This window comes from Sceloporus occidentalis, unplaced genomic scaffold (genome assembly GCF_023333645.1).
Source record: "Sceloporus occidentalis isolate IW3139 unplaced genomic scaffold, rSceOcc1.0.p SCAF_14, whole genome shotgun sequence".
Classification (NCBI taxonomy): domain Eukaryota; kingdom Metazoa; phylum Chordata; class Lepidosauria; order Squamata; family Phrynosomatidae; genus Sceloporus; species Sceloporus occidentalis.
Genome location: NW_028316994.1, coordinates 6,643,652 through 6,664,440, shown reverse-complemented (window position 1 = coordinate 6,664,440; position 20,789 = coordinate 6,643,652). Strand labels below are relative to the sequence as shown.

The following is a 20,789-nucleotide window of genomic DNA, read 5'->3' as shown; positions in this document are numbered from 1 at the left end:
TGGCAGCGCGCATGGAAGCAGAACAAGAGGAGGGAGGGGGAAGGAAGGAACCGTTAGGTCCGCACATGCGCAGTGGGGAGACAGGCCTCTCTAAGGTAAAGGGGAGGGCTTATTGGAAGGGGTGTGGCTTAGGGGCTCCTCAGTGTTGGGAGAGGGATGCTTAATGGGAGGGAGCAGCAAGGTAGGTCCTTATAGGGCAGCTGACAGGGTTTGGGAGCCGCTCTTGTCACCCTCTGACTTCAGGGTGGCCTTCCAGGACCTGGGAGGCTGACATGTTGGATTTGGTACCAGTGATAGGGCCCCATAAATGTTTGCATGGGCCTTTCTGGGGCAAGAGTTTAGGACAGTGGTCCCCCAAACTGTGCCCTTTAAGAGATTTTGGACTTCAACTCCCAGAAGCCTCAGCCATGTTGGGCCAATAGTCTGGGATTCTGGGAGCTAAAGTCCAAATTATCTTACAGGGCACAGTTTGGGGACCACTGACCTAAACTCTTGCCCCACAAAGGCCCATGCAAACATGTAATTATGGGGCTTAGCCCTCTCCCTGTCATTGATATCAAATGGTTTGGGGACCACTGCTTTAGGTTTGAGTAGCAAGGTTGTCTAGGGCTTTGGTGAGGTGAGGCTTAGTGCAGGTTTAGGCTCGGATGATAAAGCTGAGGTTAGATTTTTGTGGGTTTTTCCAGGCTATGTGGCCATGTTCTAGAAGAGTTTATTCCTGATGTTTCGCCAGCATCTGTGGCTGGCGTCTTCAGATAGCGAAATGTCAGGAATAACGTCAGTTCTACATAGTGAAACGTCAGGAATAAACTCTTCTAGAACATGGCCATATAGCCCCCCCCCAAAACCTACAAAAATCTATGGATGCTGGCCATGAATTTTATTACTATTATTATTATTATTATGAAAGTCTTTGACGTCACAAAGTCGAGGTTGTCGTACTTTGGTCACGCCGTGAGAAGGAATGAGTCTTGGGAAAAACCATAGCGCTAGGAAAAGTGGAGGGATGTAGATTCGTGGAATTATAAAATTGTAGTATCCTAGAGTTGGAAGAGACCCAAGGGCCATCCAGTCCAACCCCCTGCCATGCAGGAACTCTCAATCAAAGCATCCCCTCCAGATGGACTCTGTTTAAAGACCTCCAAAGAAGGAGACTCCATCACCCTCCGAGGGACTGCATCCCACTGTCAAACAGCTCTTACTGCCAGGAAAGAGAGGAAGACTACATGCTAGATGGATGGACTCTATTAAGGAGCTTATGGGCATGAATTTACAGGACCTAAACAGAGTAATGGAAGATAGGGAGTTTTGAAAATGTCTCATCCACAGGGTCGCCATGAGCTGTGATCAATTTGAAGGCGTTTAACACCAACAACAAAGACTCAGAAGAAGGAGAAGTGAAGATAGGAGGAAGGAACATCAATAATCTAAGAGAGTGATTCCCAAATTTTGACCCTTCAGATGTTTTGGACCTCAGCTCCTACAGTTCCTTACTATTGGCCAAGCTGGCTTGGGCTTCTGGGATTTGAAGTCCAAAACATCTGGAGGACCAAAGTTTGAGAACTACTGAGCTAAGATATGTGGATGACACCATACTACTAGAATCATGGACTTTGAACAATTACTTGGAAAACATCATGGACTTGGAACAATTGGTAAGGAAGATCAAAGAAGAAAGCGCAAAGGCAAGCATGCTGCTGAACACAAAGAAAGCAAAAATAATGGCCACGGAGGACCTATATAAATTCAACCAAGACAAGGAGGACATTGATATAGTTAAAGATTTCCCGTACCTTTGTTCAGAATGGAGACTGCAGTCAAGAAGTAAGAAGAATAGGAAATAGGGGAGGATGGCTATGAAAGAATTAGACAAAATTCTAAAGTGTAAAGCCACACAACTGAGCACTGAGTTAGACTTGTCCATTCCATTGTATTCCCCCTCACCATGTATGGATGTGAGAGCTGGACAGTGAAGAAAGTGGATAGGAAGAAAATAAACTAATTTGAGATACGGTACAGGAGAAGAGTTCTGTCAATACTGTGGGCAGCCAAAAAGACAAACAAATGGGTCCTAGACCAGATCAAGCCTGAAATCTACCTGGAAACCAAGATGATCAAATTGAGGTTGTTGTACTTTGGCCACATCATGAGAAGGCATGACTCATTGGAAAAATGCTAGGAAAGGCGGGTGGAAGTAGAAAGAGAGGAAGACCACATGCTAGATGGATAGACTCAATTAGGGAGGTCATGTGTATGAATTTAGAGGACCTAAGCAGAACAATGGAGGATATGGGTGCTTGAAGATGTCTCATCCACAGGGTCGCCATGAGTTGGAAATGACTTGAAGGCACAACAACAACAGCAGCAACAACAACAGCAGGGATTGCAGTGAGACTGAGCACCATAATGACATGTTTGCATGAGGCTTTAGCAGAGATTGATGGGCAGGAGTTTAGGTGACCTTCTCAGGCCTTGGTATGAATAGCAAAATCATTTGACTATATAGGACTTTGGTGAGGTCAAGCTTTGGTGTGTGTATGTCACCTGTCAGAAAAGAATGAACCGCTGTAATGGTTTCAGCATTGGTCTAGGACTGTGGCAGACCAGGGTTCAAATCCCTCCTGAGCTATGGAAATCCACTTGGTGACACTGGGGCAAGTCACACTCTTTTAGTCTTAGAGAACAACATTGGCATCCCCTCTCTGAACAAATCTTCTGAAGGAAACCCTTTGATAGGTTCACCTTAGGATCACCATAAGTTGAAATTGCAGAAAGACACACAAACAACACCTTTCAGAGCTTTGGGGAAAGTCTTGGTAAATCATATAAAGATGTTTAATATTGCTGAATATAATGTAGCATCAAAGAAGCTTAATGTTATCTTTTAGGAGTTGGCAGAGATTGTTATGACTTCAACTTGATTGGTTCCTGGAGTTTTATTTCCTTATTCTTAATAATGCAGCATGCTGGGACAAGTATTTGTGAGCAGACAGGAACTTGGGGATCAAGTGAATATTCACTTAGTCCTGCCAAAAGTGCATGCCAGATAGGGTTGCCATGTTACTTGCCTTGTGCTTTTAAGAAACACTTTTGGACAACAAGTGACATAAAAGGAAAAATGCTAAACTTGTACTTTGTTAGGCTGTTGTTAAGGGGATATGAAATGTTTATATAGAATATAAGAGCAATTTGGTTCTTTGATATTATTGTTTGTACTAGGCAGAGAATACAGGAAGAGTAATCAGAAATAAGCGATCAATATTGCATGGGGAAAAGTCATTGGCAGCAGAAGAGAGGTTAGCTGAAGACAAGATGGTCGGGAAAAGACTGTTAAGGAAGCAACAGTATCTGCTGTAGCATAGAGACCAGCATAGGGAAAGAAACCAGAATCAGAAGGCAGTCCATGAAGTGACTTTGAGAAAACACATCAACAAATAAGGTTTACAATAGCTTCAAGTATTTTTCTAAATGGGGGATGTCACTTCAACTTGAGAAAAATCTGGGGAAAGGTGCTCTTTCAGTTATAAGAGTAGGTCTCCCCAAAGAACCCTGATACAGCCTGAAAGTTGTTAGTTATTATATGTAGGGATGGAGAGAGAGATAGCAGAGCCAAGAGAGGGATAGAAAGTACCATTTCCATGCTCATTTTCTTTATAAGTGCTGAATTTCCTGCCCTGTCTCCTTGTGTCTTAAATTTAGGTTGTAAGTCTGAGAGCATGGATTGTCATACTCCTTTTCTTGTAAGCTGTTCTGGGAGCCTTTTTGACTAAAGGACAGGTTCTTGTTTAAAACGAATGCCACAATTAGTGAGCCAGGAGCTCATAGGCAGGTTTTCTGATTATTCTGTCTTTCGTGGGAAATGTGTAAATTCCAGTATTATCCAGCTTTAAGGTATTAGGCCATATTGTTCTCCCATTAGAATTGAAGCTATTGGTCTACTCTACAACCAGGGTGGATAACTTGTAGGGCTCCAGATGTTGCATTGTAACTTTCACCAGCCCTTATTTTATTATATTGCTTCTTGCCTCTGGCTGACCATCCTGCCTTCCAGATCCAGGAATCCTTCTACTTCTCCATTTGCTTGTGTATAACCTGTGCTCTTTTTTTCTGTCCTTCCCTCCCTCTCATTCTTTCATCAGGATTGGTGGAGAGTTGATGGATTTCTTGGAGATGGTTGCTAACAACTGAATTGACAAAGGCAAAGGCTGATGTTGGCAGGAGAGACCAAGAAACAGCTTGCACCAGGGCATACCAAAGACAGACTACCTAAATAAAACATTAATTGCCAATCTGTCATAGAGTTTCTCCAGTAGAGAGCAAGGTACTTGTTAACTGCTGTGGGAGTGGGTGTTGGTCATTTAATTCAGGTTGCAGTTCCTGAGAAAGCTGAACTTCTGATATATTTGCATAAAAGGGTTTCAGATATGGGTTCAAAGGCATGAGGTTTTTGTGGAAGTCTTGGATGGTGTTTAGGTTTCTGTGGGAAAGGTATGGAGAATATATTAGGAGTGAAATTGGGTTCAAGTCTGGAAAGATTTAGGAAATGTTTGGGAAATCTGGAAAGATTAAGGAAATGCATTACTGCTTGGTTGGGGGGAAATAATCTTTTTCAGTTATTCAGAGCTTTGTAATGGGGGCACAGATTTTAGAGGAAGAATGGGATACAGTCAGTAGTTTTTAAGAATATGTATATTTATTTATTGGGCACTAAGCTTTTTTTTGGAGAGGGGGCAGGTGGAAGGATAGTATTGTAGAACCAAGATTAAACAACAGTCTTTTAGTTCACCAGTAGACTTGGGTGGGCCTTCAGATAGTCCATGAGATAGCAGATCAAGTATTAAAGTGAAATGCTGAAAATATAGGAGAAACTACTTTTCAGATTAAATTTTGACATTTCAAATGACATAAAGCCTGGCTTTTCAGCCATACAGGCAACTCTAATTGTCAAAGAAATTGACAGCTATGTGTGTGGTTCTTCAATTAATCAAATGAAGCTGCAAGGAGAAGGTGGGCCTTATTAGGCTTGTAGGTTGTGCCTTGCTGTTGTGAGCAGAGCACTTAGAGTAATGATCAATTTTCTTTCAGTGGAATGTATCCACATTTGGAGAAAGCATTTAACATTTGGTAATGTGTAAATTTACAGCGCTTTATAAATAAAGGTTAATAATAATAATAATAATAATAATAATAATAATGATGTTTGATAATTGCAAAATAAATAATTAAATAAATATTTTATAATGTGTGATGGGGATAGTGTTGCCTTTCAGATGTTGGATTACAGATACCATCAGTATAGCTACCAGTGAGGAATGCTGGGATATTCTGTCTATTAGAATCTGAAAGGTCACAGATTCTCCATAAGGGATGTCAGCATATCAGAAAAAATCTTGAGGTTGTCCTTTATTATGTTCTAACCTTTTTTTATTTTCTGGTTTTAAATCTCTTTTTGTCAAGGATCTACATTATGACATTAAAATAAGGAGTTTAGTGTATAGGCTTCTTCTACTCTCTCCTTGTCCTTTCATCCTGACAACAACCTTGTGAGGTGGTTAGACTAAAAGATAGTGATTGGCGTAAGGTTCCACTGCGAAATGTCATGATGACCACGTTTAGTCTGAAGCTAGGTCCTCCTAATTGTCCCAGTGTTCTATCCACTATAACAAACTGACTGTCCTGAAGCAGTTATTTTCAGAAAGTGACTCATAGATTCTCACCTTTTCTCTGTCTCTCACTCCTCTTTTTTGTCTTAGCAGGAGGAAAGAGAAGATGCCATTCTTCAAGTCTGCCTCAACCGTCCGATCTGATAGCAGCGACCTGGACCTGGAAGGTCTTGGTAATTTCCTAGAGAAAGAAGAAGGATATTGCTGTTGGGAGGTTTCAGTAACCAGAACCATATTTTGAATAAATACTGGCTTGGGAACCTTGTAATATTAGAGACCCTGGATGGAATTTCTTTTGTGATCCTATATTTAAATGATGGGATATTCTCTCTTCTGTCAGAATGGGAACAGGAAAGGTCGTTCTCACTTTTAATTAGTCTATATTAAGTCTGAAAAAGAGAGAAATTCCTCACCCAAACCCTGGTAGTACCCAATTGATGCAGTCTAGTCTACTCCAACTTTGTCTTTTGTAGTTCTTTCAATTGCAACCCCAGCCAGCATAAACTAAAATTCACAGGTAGGGAGAGTTGTAGTCCCAAACACTTGAAGGACACCAGATTGAGGAAAACTGATCTAGCCTGCTATCCTGTTTCCATCTGTACTTCCATGTGGCCTTGGAAGCTCATAGACTTAGAAGTTGATGCCCTGTATTTGGTCTCTTGTAACTAATACTTAGAAATCTGAAATGTTTTTTTTTGTCCAAATATTTTATTGGTTATTTCACATCTAGTATATATCTACTAAAATAACCAAAACTGTTCAGAAGCAATTCAGATTTCTAGTGTTTTCTGATATACTAGAAATCTGAATTACCCCTGAACATTTTTGGCTGTTGTAGTGAATGTCACAGTTTGTTGAGAGTCTGTTGTAATTTTGCTGATACACTGTGATAGCTTTTCCTCTGAGTTGGAATCCAAAATTCAAGTTTATACATCTCACAATATGTCAGGTTCTGCTCCTTTCGTCTAGCTTTGGAAATGCCTCCTTCCCAAATTTGAGGAAATAGGAGAAGGGCATTTATGTTGTTTCAAGGAGCAGCAGCATTTTAAAAAAGTAGTGTTGGTGAAGGCTTCCCAGAATTGCTGCATATTTTTGTGCATTATCATTACATGGATATTCCACTGAGAGTAGAGCAAAAAAAAAGTTGTGGTTATAGAACATCTGTGTACTTCTCTTCCTGAATTTACTATAAAATTCTTTTGCCATTGGCTAGTAAAATCTGCTATAGAGCATGACAGTTTCTTAGAGGCACTCGAAAGGAGGTGTAAACTGTGGTCTTGTTGAAAAAAATGCTAGGGTTCTGTCATGAAAAACCATGCAGCCAGTAACAAGAGAAATTCTACCAGTAGAAGTTGTACTGGTACATACTTCATTTTTATGGTGCATTTTATATAATTAAAACAGACTTGCAGTGCATTTTGTGGATGGAAAATGGTGGTAGCAGATCATACTGCACAAATTGGGTGGAGTACAAAATAGAAGAAGAGGATCTTTGCTCCTTTGACTCAAATGGTATCCAGCTCCTTCTTTGTTTGCCAAGAAAGGATTAGAGAATATTTTGTCAAGTCAGGCTAGAAGGTTGCCATGGGAAGGAACAGAAAGACAAGAACCAAGACCTTTGTATTCAAGGAACAGGGCCAGAAAGATAGAACACGGGTGTCGTGGCTATTTTTCCACATGCTTTGGTGGGCTTTTATGAGTGAACCAGGCGTTTTTGGTGAGTATTGGCATTGAATATTCAGCAGGGACTAAATTTACATTGCTGAGGTACAAATTGTCCAAATCCTGGCTAGCATACGGGGAACACATGTGGTATGAGTCAGTGGCTGAATGAAGATCCGGGGAGTGAGTCATTCATTCTACTTTTAGTGAGCAAATGTGGTATGCAAGGAACCAAATGAAAGTTTCCTTGTCACTAAGGATGGGCACCTGTAAGGCAAAGATGTGAGCAGGGTTCATCCAGGCAAGAGCTCTGTGACTGTACCTCTCACTTTGGCTCTGCCATTAACGTGGTCACAGAGAAGCATTAACATGCATATTTTACTTTCAGGATTTCAGCAACAATGCATTTCCGATATCACTGTATTTGCACCATTGCGTATGATAATCATTCGCTCAATTACTCGTCATTTTTGCTTTATTTGTGGGATGCTTTAAATGCACTTTAATCTCTCTTTAATGTTGAAATTAGCCCCAGTGTGATAAACTCCATAGTCTCGTGATATGTCCAGAGTACAACAGCCTCAGTTTAGTTATTTTGGCTTCTGTTGAGAGTTCAGGCCTTCTTTGGAGATTTTAACAGGGCTCTTGGACCATATATTGGTCTTTTTGGCAATCTATGATATACCACATTTCAAACTGATTCTCACCTAAGTTATTTTGAGTAAATTGCATGGTCCATTGAGTCACTTATTAGATGAATTTGTACCCTGCTTTATTTCCTGTGAATTTATGGTGGCATTCATTACTTCTCTTTTCCCTAATTTACTCACAAACAATCCTGTTTAGTAGGTTAGGTTGAGAGAGAATGAATGACTTGATCAAAGTGAGTTTCATGGATGATTGGAGGCATGAAATATAGAAAGAGATCATCCGAGTCATACGCCAACACTATAACCAGTACAACACACTGGGCCCTTCCACTTTGAATGTGGGCAACCAAGCCTCATCTTTTTCTCCCACAGCCAGCCAGTGACAGTACATTAATTGGCTGGGAACAGCAAAAGTTAAATGATTGTACTGGAGCCATCCTTACTATTAGAGGATAGGAAGCCTGTCTCAGGTAGCAGACTTGAGATGTCGTGACAGCAAATTCTTACTTGGTTAGTTCATTTTCACTATGTTTTTACTGCTAGGAGTAGAGAAAAGTGTTTATGGGATTTTCTGTCTAAGGGGTGGAAATAACATAGGTGACTTCCAGTATGATGCACCTTGACTTTGGATCATAGGTCAGGAGTGGGAACATGGATGTGATTTGCTGCTCCAATTCAGACAGCAATATGTGTTGATATGGGTTAGCACCACAAACTTTGGGTTGCTGGGGTAGGAACACAAACTGTTTTTCCTGTTTATTACATCCCCCCCCCCCTTGATTTGTTTTGCTGTTAAGCCCCAAATAGCAGTTTAGACATCAAATCAGAAAAATAAATCTACAAAATAATGAAACCTCCATTGTTTGGCCAAAATGCAAAAACACATCATGCAGACTTTTGAAGTTCCACTGGCTTCTTCATCAGGCAAAATATATTTTAAAACATACAGAAGGGGGGTGGGATGATGGTGTTGGAGTCACAAGCCAGCATTTTATATCAGATGTTGTCTCTGTTGTAGTTCAGTTTATTTAGAGGGATCTTAGTGCAGGAAGAGGCTACTCCCCTCCTAGGCAGGTGGGGACCCAGACAAAGGACAGTATAATTTAAACTCCTTTAGCAGATTTTGGATTATTTTGCCGTATGGCCAGCACAGCTATCTCTGAATATGTTTCCTCAGAAACTGAATCTGGGCCAAATAAGCTTTTCATTTGCCTATGCAGAGATAATGGGCAATTGTAGGTTAAAGAAAGCCAGATTTTTTTTCCTTCTTTACATGGTTACTTTGGGAAGCAGGTTTTGCAGGATTTCAATTTTGTATACTGTTATTGCAAAATCCTGCAAAACCAGTTTGATCTGTAGTGACCATGGGAAAAAAGAAAAGTTTGTTCACACGCCATGGGAAGTAAAGCCTCTCCCAAATCTCTTTTGGTTCTCTTAAAACCAATTGTCGCTTTCCTAAGAATTTAAAAAAAAGCTAATTGGAATTAATTATGTAACTAGAGTTCTACAGGTGGAATTAAGAAGATTTTTTTTTTTGGGGGGGGGAGCTAAACATAGCATGTAAATTCACTTGTTTCCTGGGTTGTTAGCCACACTCTGTCCAGATTCATAATTGCTGCTCCAGGCTTTTATACAGCTTGGAAAAATAACTTTTTTACACCATACAGTAGGTGGGGGCTTCTGAGAGTTGTATGTAACCCCTGGGTTTTTGGCAAGACTTCATGCACCATATTTTTGATAACTGAAAAAGATCCCAGCTAGAAGGCCATCATTCTAAATCTTTCAACTCATCTTTCTTTTCTTTCTCTTTGTGCAACTCTTTACACTGGACTGGTGTCCTACCAGCGGAGGTTGAGTTGGCCAAACTTCAGCGCCAGTTTCGTCTCTTAGAGGGTGATCGTCATGCCTATAACGTGGAATCCCGTGAAATCATTCGCAGGCAAATGTATGCATTGGTCCAGCATCCTTCACTCACAAGAAAAGTGTCTTAAAGCCTACAAAGAACATGTTATTTTGTGCGGGGGAGGGGAGTTGTCCCCTTTTTACAGTGAAGTATTATTCTTTTTGTACTGTCCTCATTTTGATGTTGGAGGTAGCCATAATTCTTAACAAAGCTGTAACTGCTTTTATAGCAGCTTTATATTTTATAATATTTATGCATATATTTATTTCTGCCTCAGTGTTGACTCTAGTCTAACAAGTTCTGGAAATTGTACACAGAAATGTAAAATAACTCAAGAATACATAAAGGATACCTGCCAGCTCGGTGTAGTGGTTTGAGCTTTGGACTATGACTCTGGAGACCAGGGTTCAAACCACCACTCAGCCATGGAAACCCACTGAATAATCTTGGGCAACCCCCTTCTGAATGAATCTTGCCAAGAAAACCCTGTCATAGGGTCACCTTATGGTTGCCACAAATCAGAAATGACTTGAAGGCATATGGCAGCAACAGCAAACAGTGTAAAAAGACATACAATCAGAAATGTAAGTGTTTGAACTTAGTTTGAACCAGTCCAGTGTCCTAAACAGGGCTATCATATCACCTTTTAACCTTCTTTTCTCAAGGCTAAACATCCCCAGCTCCCTAAGTCGTTCCTCATAGGGCATGAAAGGTCTGGAAACCATGCCCTATGAGGAACGACTTAGGGAGCTGGGGATGTTTAGCCTGGAGAAGAGAAGGTTAAGAGGTGATATGATATTTAAATTTTTGAAGGGATGTCATATTGATGAGGGAGCAAGCTTGTTTTCTGCTGCTCCAGAGACTAGGACCCGGAGCAATGGATGCAAGCTCCAGGAAAAGAGATTCCACCTCAACATCAGGAGGAACTTCCTGACAGTAAGGGCTGTTCGACAGTGGAACACACTCCCTTGGAGTGTAGTGGGGTCTCCTTCCTTGGAGGTCTTTAAGCAGAGGCTAGATGGCCATCTGTCGGGGATGCTTTAATTTGTATTTCCTGCATGGCAGGGGGTTGGACTGGATGGTCCTTGCGGTCTCTTCCAACTCTATGATTCTATGATTCTGTGACTTTGAGCGACAGTAAAACGACCAATATTATTAATCAGGTCCAGTAGATGCTATCAAAACAGAGGCCTGTGAAAAAACCATTTCAACATAAGGTCCTTTTCAAGTTGATGTAAAAATAGCTTCTAATTCTAAGCTACATGTTTATGATTGTGTACTTTACTACAGTATAGGTACTATTTATATATTATAAGATCTTATATTTATAGTGTTGGTTACTGTTTGGAGACACTCCATTTATTTTTGAAGATAAGAATTTCCTAGGGCTACACCCTTCCCCAACTGCTGTGTTCTGCACATTTACCCCAGCAGAGGATTTGGGCAGCATTAGTAGCTCATATTTGGCAGGGAGAACCTAGAGGAGCTTTATGTAGACCACAGATTGCCCCGCCTCTTCTTAAGCCCAGAAATAGGATACATAACACCCTCTGATTTGTGGTAGAACTGGGAGGCATACCACCTTTGAAAGTAGAGCTAAAATATAGCCACCATGACTAGTAGCCATTGATAGACATGCTCCTTGATCCCTCTTTCAAATTAGCTCCATATCATTTGGTGGAGGAACCCTGTTGTAGTCCAGTCCTCACCTCTCAGTTTTCATCACCATCATATTTTCATGAAAGTCTCCTATGCATCCCACTGCAGAAGTGTCTTCTGTTTGTCTGTCTGGGCGCATTGGCAGTGTCTTGTGCCTGTTCTCTGGCTCCCATCTCTTGTTCTCAGACTTCCAGTTTTGGGAATATCTGGATATTGTACATCCTGTTGCAAGGGAATAAGTGTTAACAGAACAGTAGGAAACCTTTTATTCCCTCTTCCTTCTCTACTCCTTCTCCTTTATAGTAGTTGTAGTATAGTATGTGCCTTCAGGCCATCTGTTGACATATGGCAACCTCATGAATTACAGAGTACTCAGAGGTGGTTTACCCTTGCCTTCTTCTGAATATAGCATACAGTACCTGATATTCCTTTGTTGGGGTCCCATACAAGTACTAACCAGTCCTGACCCTTCTTGGTTTCCAAGATCAGATAGGATTTGGTTCCTTTAAGGTATTTAGGCATAGGTTTCCCCCATATACTGATGTAAATAGTGACATAACACAAGTACATATGGCAACTGATATTACCCCCGGCAACACACAGTAGACAATTGGTTTAGTTACAACAAACACTTGTGGACTTGTGCGTGCCTATGTGATGTACTTCTTTTAACATAGGTAGCTACATGCTTCACCTCACAGTCTGCAACTCAGCAGTACATACATGTACAAGACTCATCTGCACATTGGCATGGCATCAGATTTGGCACCTATAATTCTATGTGCCCAGCCCTATCCTATACTTTAATTCACTCAGAGAATCGATTTCTGATGTCCTTTCTCTCCTCAAGACCACTTCACTTTTCTTGCCACCACTCAGACCCTTCAATCATAACTGGCAAAATTGTTTTCCCTTTGTGGGAAAATCTAAAATTTGTTCTCTGCAACCCCATTAGTTTCACCCTGTACAGACATAACAATCATTCTAAGACTAGAAAGTAATGATCTCACCTCCTTTGTACAAAGTCCTCAATCTTGTTACAGTGAACTCAGTGCCAGTTTGAATGTATGCTTGGCCCACATCCCACTCACCAATTTTTCCCCATCCAGTGTTCGTGAGATGTAGTTTAAACCTCAAATCCCCAGATTTCCAGTCATTCCTATAGCTGTGCCCACAAAGCTCCTCTGAGCTGGCGCTGCCACCCATCCCAACCAGACCTCACCACCACTGCTGCCATGATGTCCCCAAACCTGCCCACCCAGCTGCATCCCGCCGTGTTAAACTGCCACCCTTGACAACCTCTGAACCCCTTGTCTTGGCCAGGGCAGAAGTGAAGCGCCTGCGGAAGGAGAATGAAGACCTGCTATGCAGGCAAGCTGTGGCTGAGAGCCGCAGCAACCTGAAGCAGGAAAAAGCCAAAAGTGATACTCTCCGTTCCTTGTTGGGCCAGCGGGATGAGGTGGAGCAGCAAATAATGGAAGAGAAGAAGCAGATAGCCCTGCTTGATAAGGAGGTATGGTAGGATAAGAACCAAGATGCTGAGGGATTCTTAAAGTAAAGAGTGGGTCTAGTGCTTGGAGTAAGAAGGCCTGGTCCTCTACATATTGTTGGAGGATAACTTCATCATCCTTGACCATGATTTGTGTTGCTAAAGCTGATGAAATTTGCAGTCCAAAAATATCTGGAGGTTAACACATTCCTGATTGCTGATCTAGTGGCTTGAAGCTGGGAGCTTGGTCTCCTTATTTCTGTTAGATTATGTATTTATGTCCTGCTTTTCTCCCAAGGCATTTCACAATATAAAACAAAATACAGTAAAAATCATCATAATAAAAAGTGAAAAACATTAAAAATAGCACTGATTTAAAATTGCTTAAAAGCAGTTAAAACATAGCACTGGGAATAAAAGAAAGACCCACCCCCAATTAAAAGACATCTCTGCTGTAACTTATTAATAACCAAACGCTTGCCTAAATAATAAAAACTGTTTGCCTAGCAATGGAAATAAAGCAGGAAGAAAGCTAAGCTAAATTCCTGCGGTAGTTCCACAGCCTGGTAGCAGCCACCAAAAGGGCCCTCTCCCATGTCCTCACAAAACTTGCTTGTGATAGTGGTGAGTCTGATAGAAACCTGTCTCCCAAAGATCTCAAAACATGGGAAGATTCATATGGGGAGCAGGGCATAGAAGGGCAACAGGATGTAGCAGGAAAGAACAGCTTAAACCATAATAGGCAAGTAATGACATGAGGAGGACTTGGAGATGGAATAGAGACACCCAAGTCTTAGATTCTAAGGAAGCCAACCCACTCCCCCACTATCTCTTTTCTCTTCCATGTCCAGGTAAAGGGAAATTGGGAACTGATGCAAGAGAAATAAGGAAGGGAGTAGGATTTTCTGTGTGATTTTTAATAAAAAGACTTTGTAGGGAGTGAAAGCTGGCAAATAAAGCTCTAGTGTTGTACAGTTGACCCTCCATGTCGACAGATTCTTTATCCATGGAGTCAACCATCCACGGCTTGAAAATATTCCAAAAAGTTGTAAAATCCAAAAAGCAAGCCTTAATTTTGCCATTTTATATAAAAGACATCATTTTACTATGTCATTGTGTTTAATGGGACTTGAGCATCCACAAATTTTGGTAACCATGGGGGGTCCTGGAACCAAATCCCAGCAGACACTGAGAGCCCACTGTATTTCTGATTACCAATTTTTTTCTGTCTCTTTCCCAATACTAAACTGGCCCCATTTCTTTTCTCTCTTGTTTTTTTCTCTCCCTGATCACTGACAGATCCAAAATTGGCAAAAACGTTTGGCTGACCTAAAGCAGATTGTGGGCAGTGGGACTCTTATCCAAGAACAGAAGAACCAGGTGCGGAAGAGAATACAGACAGCAGAGAACCAGCTAGACAAGGTAAAAAGTTGTGTGCACGCTTGGGTTACTGAAAATCAGGACTTACTTGGATTGTCTCATGTTTGTCCTCCTGTTCCACTTTGGATTTTCAGGCATCTAAAGAGTTCAATTCTCAGCTGGTTGTGAATTCACAGCTACGGGAAGATCTAGAAATTCTCCAGATTGAACACGATCGCTTTGAACAGCTTTATAAGCATCTAGAGTCGGTACGGTCATGTTGGGAAAAAATGGGGGAAGAATGTGTGGGATAGAACTGGCTAACAGAGTTTCTGAAGGCAACTGGAGTAATGGTGTCGATAATAGACTAATGAAGGTTCTGTTACAGAATTCTAGGTTCAGGTTGCCGAGTGAGAACTCCGCTACATAATGGAAGGGTGTGATTGGCCACTGAGGATTGTATTATAAAATCAAGGCTTTTCATTGGCTGAGAAAGATCTTGAACCAAAAATATATTACTTAGAAATAATATATTTTAAATAAATGTAACAGTGCAATTCGCATGGAAAATTTTAGTGCTCCTGCTTGAACCTACCAATATCCAGTTCTGAAAGCCACTTTCTACCTCCTCCTCCTTCCAATCCATTTTGTTTGTTTTTTTTCATTCAATTTGAGTTGATTGCAAATTTATTAACCCTCATATAGCCAGACAAGACATTTGAGTCCTCCAGAGCCACATTTTGTTGCAGAAATCACACAGAACTAAACCTACAAGGTAGACATTTTGCAGTATTACTACCTGAGGAGTAATAAACAGTGCTTCTGAGTTCCAGCCACTTGTTATGTATGGCTCCCCCACAGGCAATAGTAGTATTTTAAAGACACAAAAATAGTGTGCTGTGTTCTTGTAAAAAAAAAAGGAGAACTGACAGCCACTCAGAAACAAACATACCATCTTGCATGAACATGTGTTTTCTGCCCTTCCTGTTTGGATGCTGATGGATGCCTTGATCTTGTACCCACAAGCGCTTCTGTGTGTATGGGGGATTTTTATACTCTGTAACATGCTAAGCTTTCCAGGGAGCCAGAAAATATCCTAGATTAAGTCACTCAGTGCAATACACACACACAGCCACATGCACAGTGGGCCCTTGTTATCCACTGTGGTTTTTGTTCCAGAAATCCCGTCCCCCCATGAATAACAAAATCTGTGAATGCTCAAGTCCCATTAAATATAATGTCACAGCAAAATGGTGCCCCTTATATAAAATGACAAATCAAGATTTGCTATTTGGAAGTTATACTTTTTTGGAATATTTTCAAGCTGTGGATGCATGAATTCGTTGATAAAAAAATCCGTGGATAAGGAGGGCTGACTACACACACACACACACACACACACACACACACACACACACACACACACACCTCTATCTATATGAGAGTTAAAGAGGTCTCCCAGGAACACAGGTCAAACTAAATTTGATAATCAGCATTTTTGTGCATATTTCCCAAATGAGGACAATACACAGATCTGCAGGATGTGTTTATTTTATTTCCAATCTTTCTCCAAGTATGAGAGCCAAGGCAGCTCACAATATGAATTAAAACAAAATGTAGTTAAGCCCTGTCAGTTTGAATACTCTGCTCCTGAGTAGTCACACTTTTCTTAAAGCATGCTCAGCTTGCTTCATTGCAAAGCATATGAAGAACACTCTGCATTTTTCTGTGTGACTGCAAACATCTCAAAGGCACATAGAATCATAGAATCATAGAGTTGGAAGAGACCACAAGGGCCATCCAGTCCAACCCCCTGCCATGCAGGAAATCCAGATCAAATCATCCCCGACAGATGGCCATCCAGCCTCCGTTTGAAGACCTCCAAGGAGGGAGACTCCACTACACTTCGAAGGAGTGTGTTCCACTGTCAAACAGCCCTTACTGTCAGGAAGTTCCTCCTAATGTTGAGGTGGAATCTCTTTTCCTGCAGCTTGCATCCATTGCTCCGGGTCCTAGTCTCTGGAGCAGCAGAAAACAAGCTTGCTCCCTCCTCAATATGACATCCCTTCAAATATTTAAACAGAGCTATCATATCACCTCTTAACCTTCTTTTCTCCAGGCTCCCCAGGCTCCCCCACCTCCCTAAGGCGTTCCTCATAGGGCAAGGTTTCCAGACCCTTCACCATTTTAGTCGCCCTCCTTTGGACCCGCTCCAGTTTCTCAATGTCCTTTTTTAATTGTGGCGCCCAGAACTGGACACAATATTCCAGGTGGGGCCTGACCAGAGCAGAATATAGTGGCACTATTACTTCCCTTGATCTAGACACTATGCTTCTATTGATGCAGCCTAAAATCGCATTGGCCTTGTTAGCTGCCGCATCGCACTGTTGACTCATGTTCAACTTGTGGTCTACTTGGACTCCTTAAGCCAGGTGTCCCCCATCCTATATCTGTGCATTTCATTTTTTCGCCCTAAGTGCAGTACCTTACATTTCTCCCTGTTGAAGTTCATTTTGTTAGCTGTGGCCCAGCTTTCTAGTCTATTCAGGTCATTTTGAATTTTGATCCTGTCCTCTGGAGTATTAGCTATTCCTCCTAATTTGGTGTCATCTGCAAATTTGATAAGTATTCCCCCAATTTTTTCCTCCAAGTCATTGATAAAGATGTTGAACAGTACTGGGCCCAGGACAGAGCCCTGTGGAACACCACTGGTTACTTCTCTCCAGGATGAAAAGGTGCCATTGTTGAGCACCCTTTGGGTTCGTCTGGTCAACCAATTACAAATCAATGTAGCAGTTGCCTTGTCTAGCCCACATTTTACAAGCTTGTTTGCAAGAATGTCATGGGAACCCTGTCAAAGGCCTTACTGAAATCAAGATATACTATATCCACAGCATTCCCTTCATCTACCAAGCTAGTAATTTTATCAAAGAAAGAGATCAGATTTGTCTGGCATGATTTGTTTCTCTGAAACCCATGTTGACTTTTTGTGATTATGGAATTGCAATCTAGATGTTCACAGACTCTTTGTTTAATTATCTGCTCTAGAATCTTTCCTGGGATTGATGTCAAACTAACTGGACGATAATTGTTGGGATCCTCTTTTTCCCCCTTTTTGAAGATGGGGACAACGTTTGCCCTCCTCCAGTCTGCTGGGACTTCTCCTGTTTTCCAGGAGTTTTCAAAGATTATTGCCAATGGCTCCGATATTACATTTGCCAGTTCTTTTAATACCCTTGGATGTAGTTTATCTGGTCCCGGAGACTTAAAATTCATTTAGATTAACGAGGTGTTCCTCTACGTTGCATAGTTTCTGTAATCCAGGCTAGAGGAGCTAAAAACCACAAAGAACAGTTATATGAGTTGTCTGAAAAGCAAATTTAGTACCTGAAAAATGTATAAATTATTATTGCTAGATGTGGATGCTGATATTTTAGAGAGAAAGGGAGAGTTGCGACAGGGTTACGAAAAGGGAATGGATCTTCATAACAGGTATGGTCCTCCTGTTGGTGTTGTAACCAGGGATAAGTTTGAAGCTTTTCTCTTTCTGTTCTTTCATTTCTTAGGAGCTGCTGAATGCTCGTAAAGCTGTGGGAGCCATTGTCAGCACATCCTCTGCAGCCTATGAAGCAAGGTTGGGAGAAGAGGGAACTTGCGCAGTGGGGAATACTTGACCTCACACTTGGATGCTGCCCTATACTACTCAAACCTCAGGCACAATCATACCCACCACCTAGTTCTTGATACCTTAATTGTCTCACTGCCCCTCTTCCTATTTAATCCATTGGGATAGCTTTATAGTTGTTAACCACACACCTCCTCCTAACCTCTAACTTTAGGGCAACTGGTTTCTGATATCAAAAGCAAGTGCTGTGCAAATTCTGTGCAGAGGAAAAGCAGAACTTAGCCCCTCTGCTAAATATTTGTGAACTTGTATTTCTTATTTCATCATTATGTTTGTGGCAAGGAACTGCCCAGAAAACTAAAGCTGTCCAGAGCAGCTTGATCACCCATTTATAACGTTTCCCCTTGGTTTTAGAGTTTTCTAGGCACAGCTGATAACACTTTTAATATTCTCACAACACAAACGTTTCCCCGATGGCATAATTATTGTCCCTGCCCCACCATGTAAATCACAGAGTTTGACAAAATGGGTAATAGATTAAGTGGTGAGTTTGGAATTTGGATTCCTGGGTTCTGTAGATTGGGGTCTGATTTGACCGAGATGTTCTCTGGAAACTTAAGGCACTGTAGCTAGCAGCTTTGAAGAATAAAGAGCCTCAGGTTAGAATTTGGCTTTGTACATGGAGTTTAACAGACACAAGTTTTTGTTGATTTTTCCTGCCTATCGCGCAATGTTAGCATCACCAATGTTGCGCAATAACGTGAAAGCGCGATGTTCTTCCAGACGCCATTCATTTCTATGGGAGCCCGTTGCACAATGCTAAAGTTACTGATTGCAAAGTTCCCATGATGCTGGGCTGCTTTTTGACCCCATTCCCTTCCGGTGGCCTTCCTTTTCCAGGACAACCCCCGGGGAGGGGGGGATGGCTCTGTCTTGCATGAACACCTAGGAGGCTTCCAATGTAAGGAACCCCCAAGGGGTCATCCATTCCAGCCCCATTCCTCTCTCCAGCATAGACACCTAGGAGGCTGCCCCATTCCTCTGTCCTGCATGGACACTAGGAGGCTGCAAATGAAAGGGTCCCCTAGAGGTCATCCATCCCAGCCCCATTCCTCTGTCCTGCATGGACACATAGGAGGCTGTAAATGAAAGGAGCCCCTAGGGGTCATCCATCCCTGCCCCATTCCTCTGTCCTGCATGCACACCCGGGGGGCTGCACATGCAAGGGGCCCCTAGGGGTCATCCATCCCAGCCCCATTCCTCTGTCCTGCATGGACACCTGGGGGGCTGCAAATGCAAGGGGTCCCTAGGGGTCATCCATCCCAGCCCCATTCCTCTGTCCTGCATGGACACCTAGGAAGCTGCAAATGAAAGGGGTCCTTAAGGGTCATCCATCCCAGCCCCATTCCTTGGTCCTGCATGGACACCTAGGAGGCTGTTAATGAAAGGGACCCTAGGGGTCATCCATCCCTGCCCCATTCCTCTGTCCTGCATGGACACCTGGGGCCCCTAGGGGTCATCCATCCCAGCCCCATTCATCAGTCCTGCATGGACACCTAGGAGTCTGCAAAGGAAAGGGGCCCCTAGGGGTCATCCATTCCAGACTCATTCCTCTTTCCTGCAATGACACCTAGGAGGCTGCAAAGGGTCATCCATTCCATTTTATTTAATGATAAAAATAATGAAAAAACAAATAAAAATAAAGACAGGGGTGTATATATTTAATAATAAAAATAATGCATCCTGTATCCCCCAATCATTGCCACCCCAGAATGCCTCTTGCACTTGTAATAATAATAATAACAATAATAATAATAATAACAATAATAAATTCATCACTCTAAATGCCAGAAAAGGATGCGATTGTCATACATTCATTTATGACTTTTAAAAGCAATTCAGAGCTGTCCCTGAATTCCTTGCAAAAGCATGAATCCATTTGCCAGTTGCCTAATTGACAAAAGCAACAAATGTAACATTTGATTGTAACATTCGCATTTTAGCATGGATTCTCCAAGGGAAAAAGTGCCCTATTATTGTTCCCTTTCACTTTTATTAGCTGACTTCCAGCAAAGGGATACTGTTGTAAAAGGCATATATATGTACACACACATGCACGTACACACACACATACATATATTCCTCAGCAAAAAACACAACAAAACGTGCTCATTTTGTATATATTTTGTATATATTTAATAATAAAAATAATGAAAAAATAAATAAAAATAAAGACAGGGGTGTATATATTTAATAATAAAAATAATGGGGAAAAATACTGCATTTGCACTCCAAAAGCCACCCTGATTTGCCCTTTTGCCTTCTGTCACCTGTTGCATCCAAATTCCCCTTTTTCCTTCGGCTCTTTCCTTCTCCCCCTCCCCTCCGCTAAATAGGACCCTAGAGATGGGGGGGAACCTTCTCGCTCCCCCGGAAGCACAAAGGTCAGGATGCCACCAAAGCCTCTAAAGGGCATGCGCAAATATGTTGATGCGAAATGCGAAAGACAAAAGGAAGGCGCTGGTGTAGTAGACAGTTCCGCTATGCATGGTTTCGCATCACGCAAATCGCAACTTTCGCACAATTGTAGCGCTAACATAACGTTACGGGGGAATGACGGAAAAGCAAGCAATGTGGTAAGACATCACGCCTAACAGTCATTTCTCAACGTTCTTTACACTTCCTTAGCGCAATTGCAAGGTCCAAAACTTGAGTCTGATAAACTCCCATATGAAAGCACTAGGGTGGAGCTACAGCATCCATCTTGCATGGCACTGTC

At 41.8% G+C, this 20,789-nt stretch overlaps 1 protein-coding gene across 5 annotated transcripts in view; it reads left to right on the top strand.

The window, feature by feature from the left end:
- The first annotated feature begins 13 nt into the window (after nt 1–13).
- The window catches only part of LOC149303690 (outer dynein arm-docking complex subunit 1-like), a 35,028-nt gene continuing 14,252 nt past the window's right edge, over nt 14–20,789 (top strand). Inside the window, exons 1-9 of one of the 5 annotated variants that reach the window (XM_089480281.1) lie at nt 2,424–2,816; nt 3,220–3,439; nt 4,140–4,321; nt 5,754–5,836; nt 9,821–9,920; nt 12,861–13,050; nt 14,326–14,448; nt 14,541–14,654; nt 17,952–18,019. In XM_089480281.1, coding sequence (XP_089336407.1) covers nt 5,770–5,836; nt 9,821–9,920; nt 12,861–13,050; nt 14,326–14,448; nt 14,541–14,654; nt 17,952–18,019 — 662 coding nt within the window. In that variant the 5' untranslated portion in view covers nt 2,424–2,816; nt 3,220–3,439; nt 4,140–4,321; nt 5,754–5,769. Of the gene's footprint in view, nt 96–127; nt 182–2,423; nt 2,817–3,219; nt 3,440–4,139; nt 4,322–5,753; nt 5,837–9,820; nt 9,921–12,860; nt 13,051–14,325; nt 14,449–14,540; nt 14,655–17,951; nt 18,020–20,789 lie in introns of those variants that run through there. The other 4 variants (XM_089480283.1, XM_089480279.1, XM_089480280.1 and 1 more) reach the window with 4 other exon arrangements.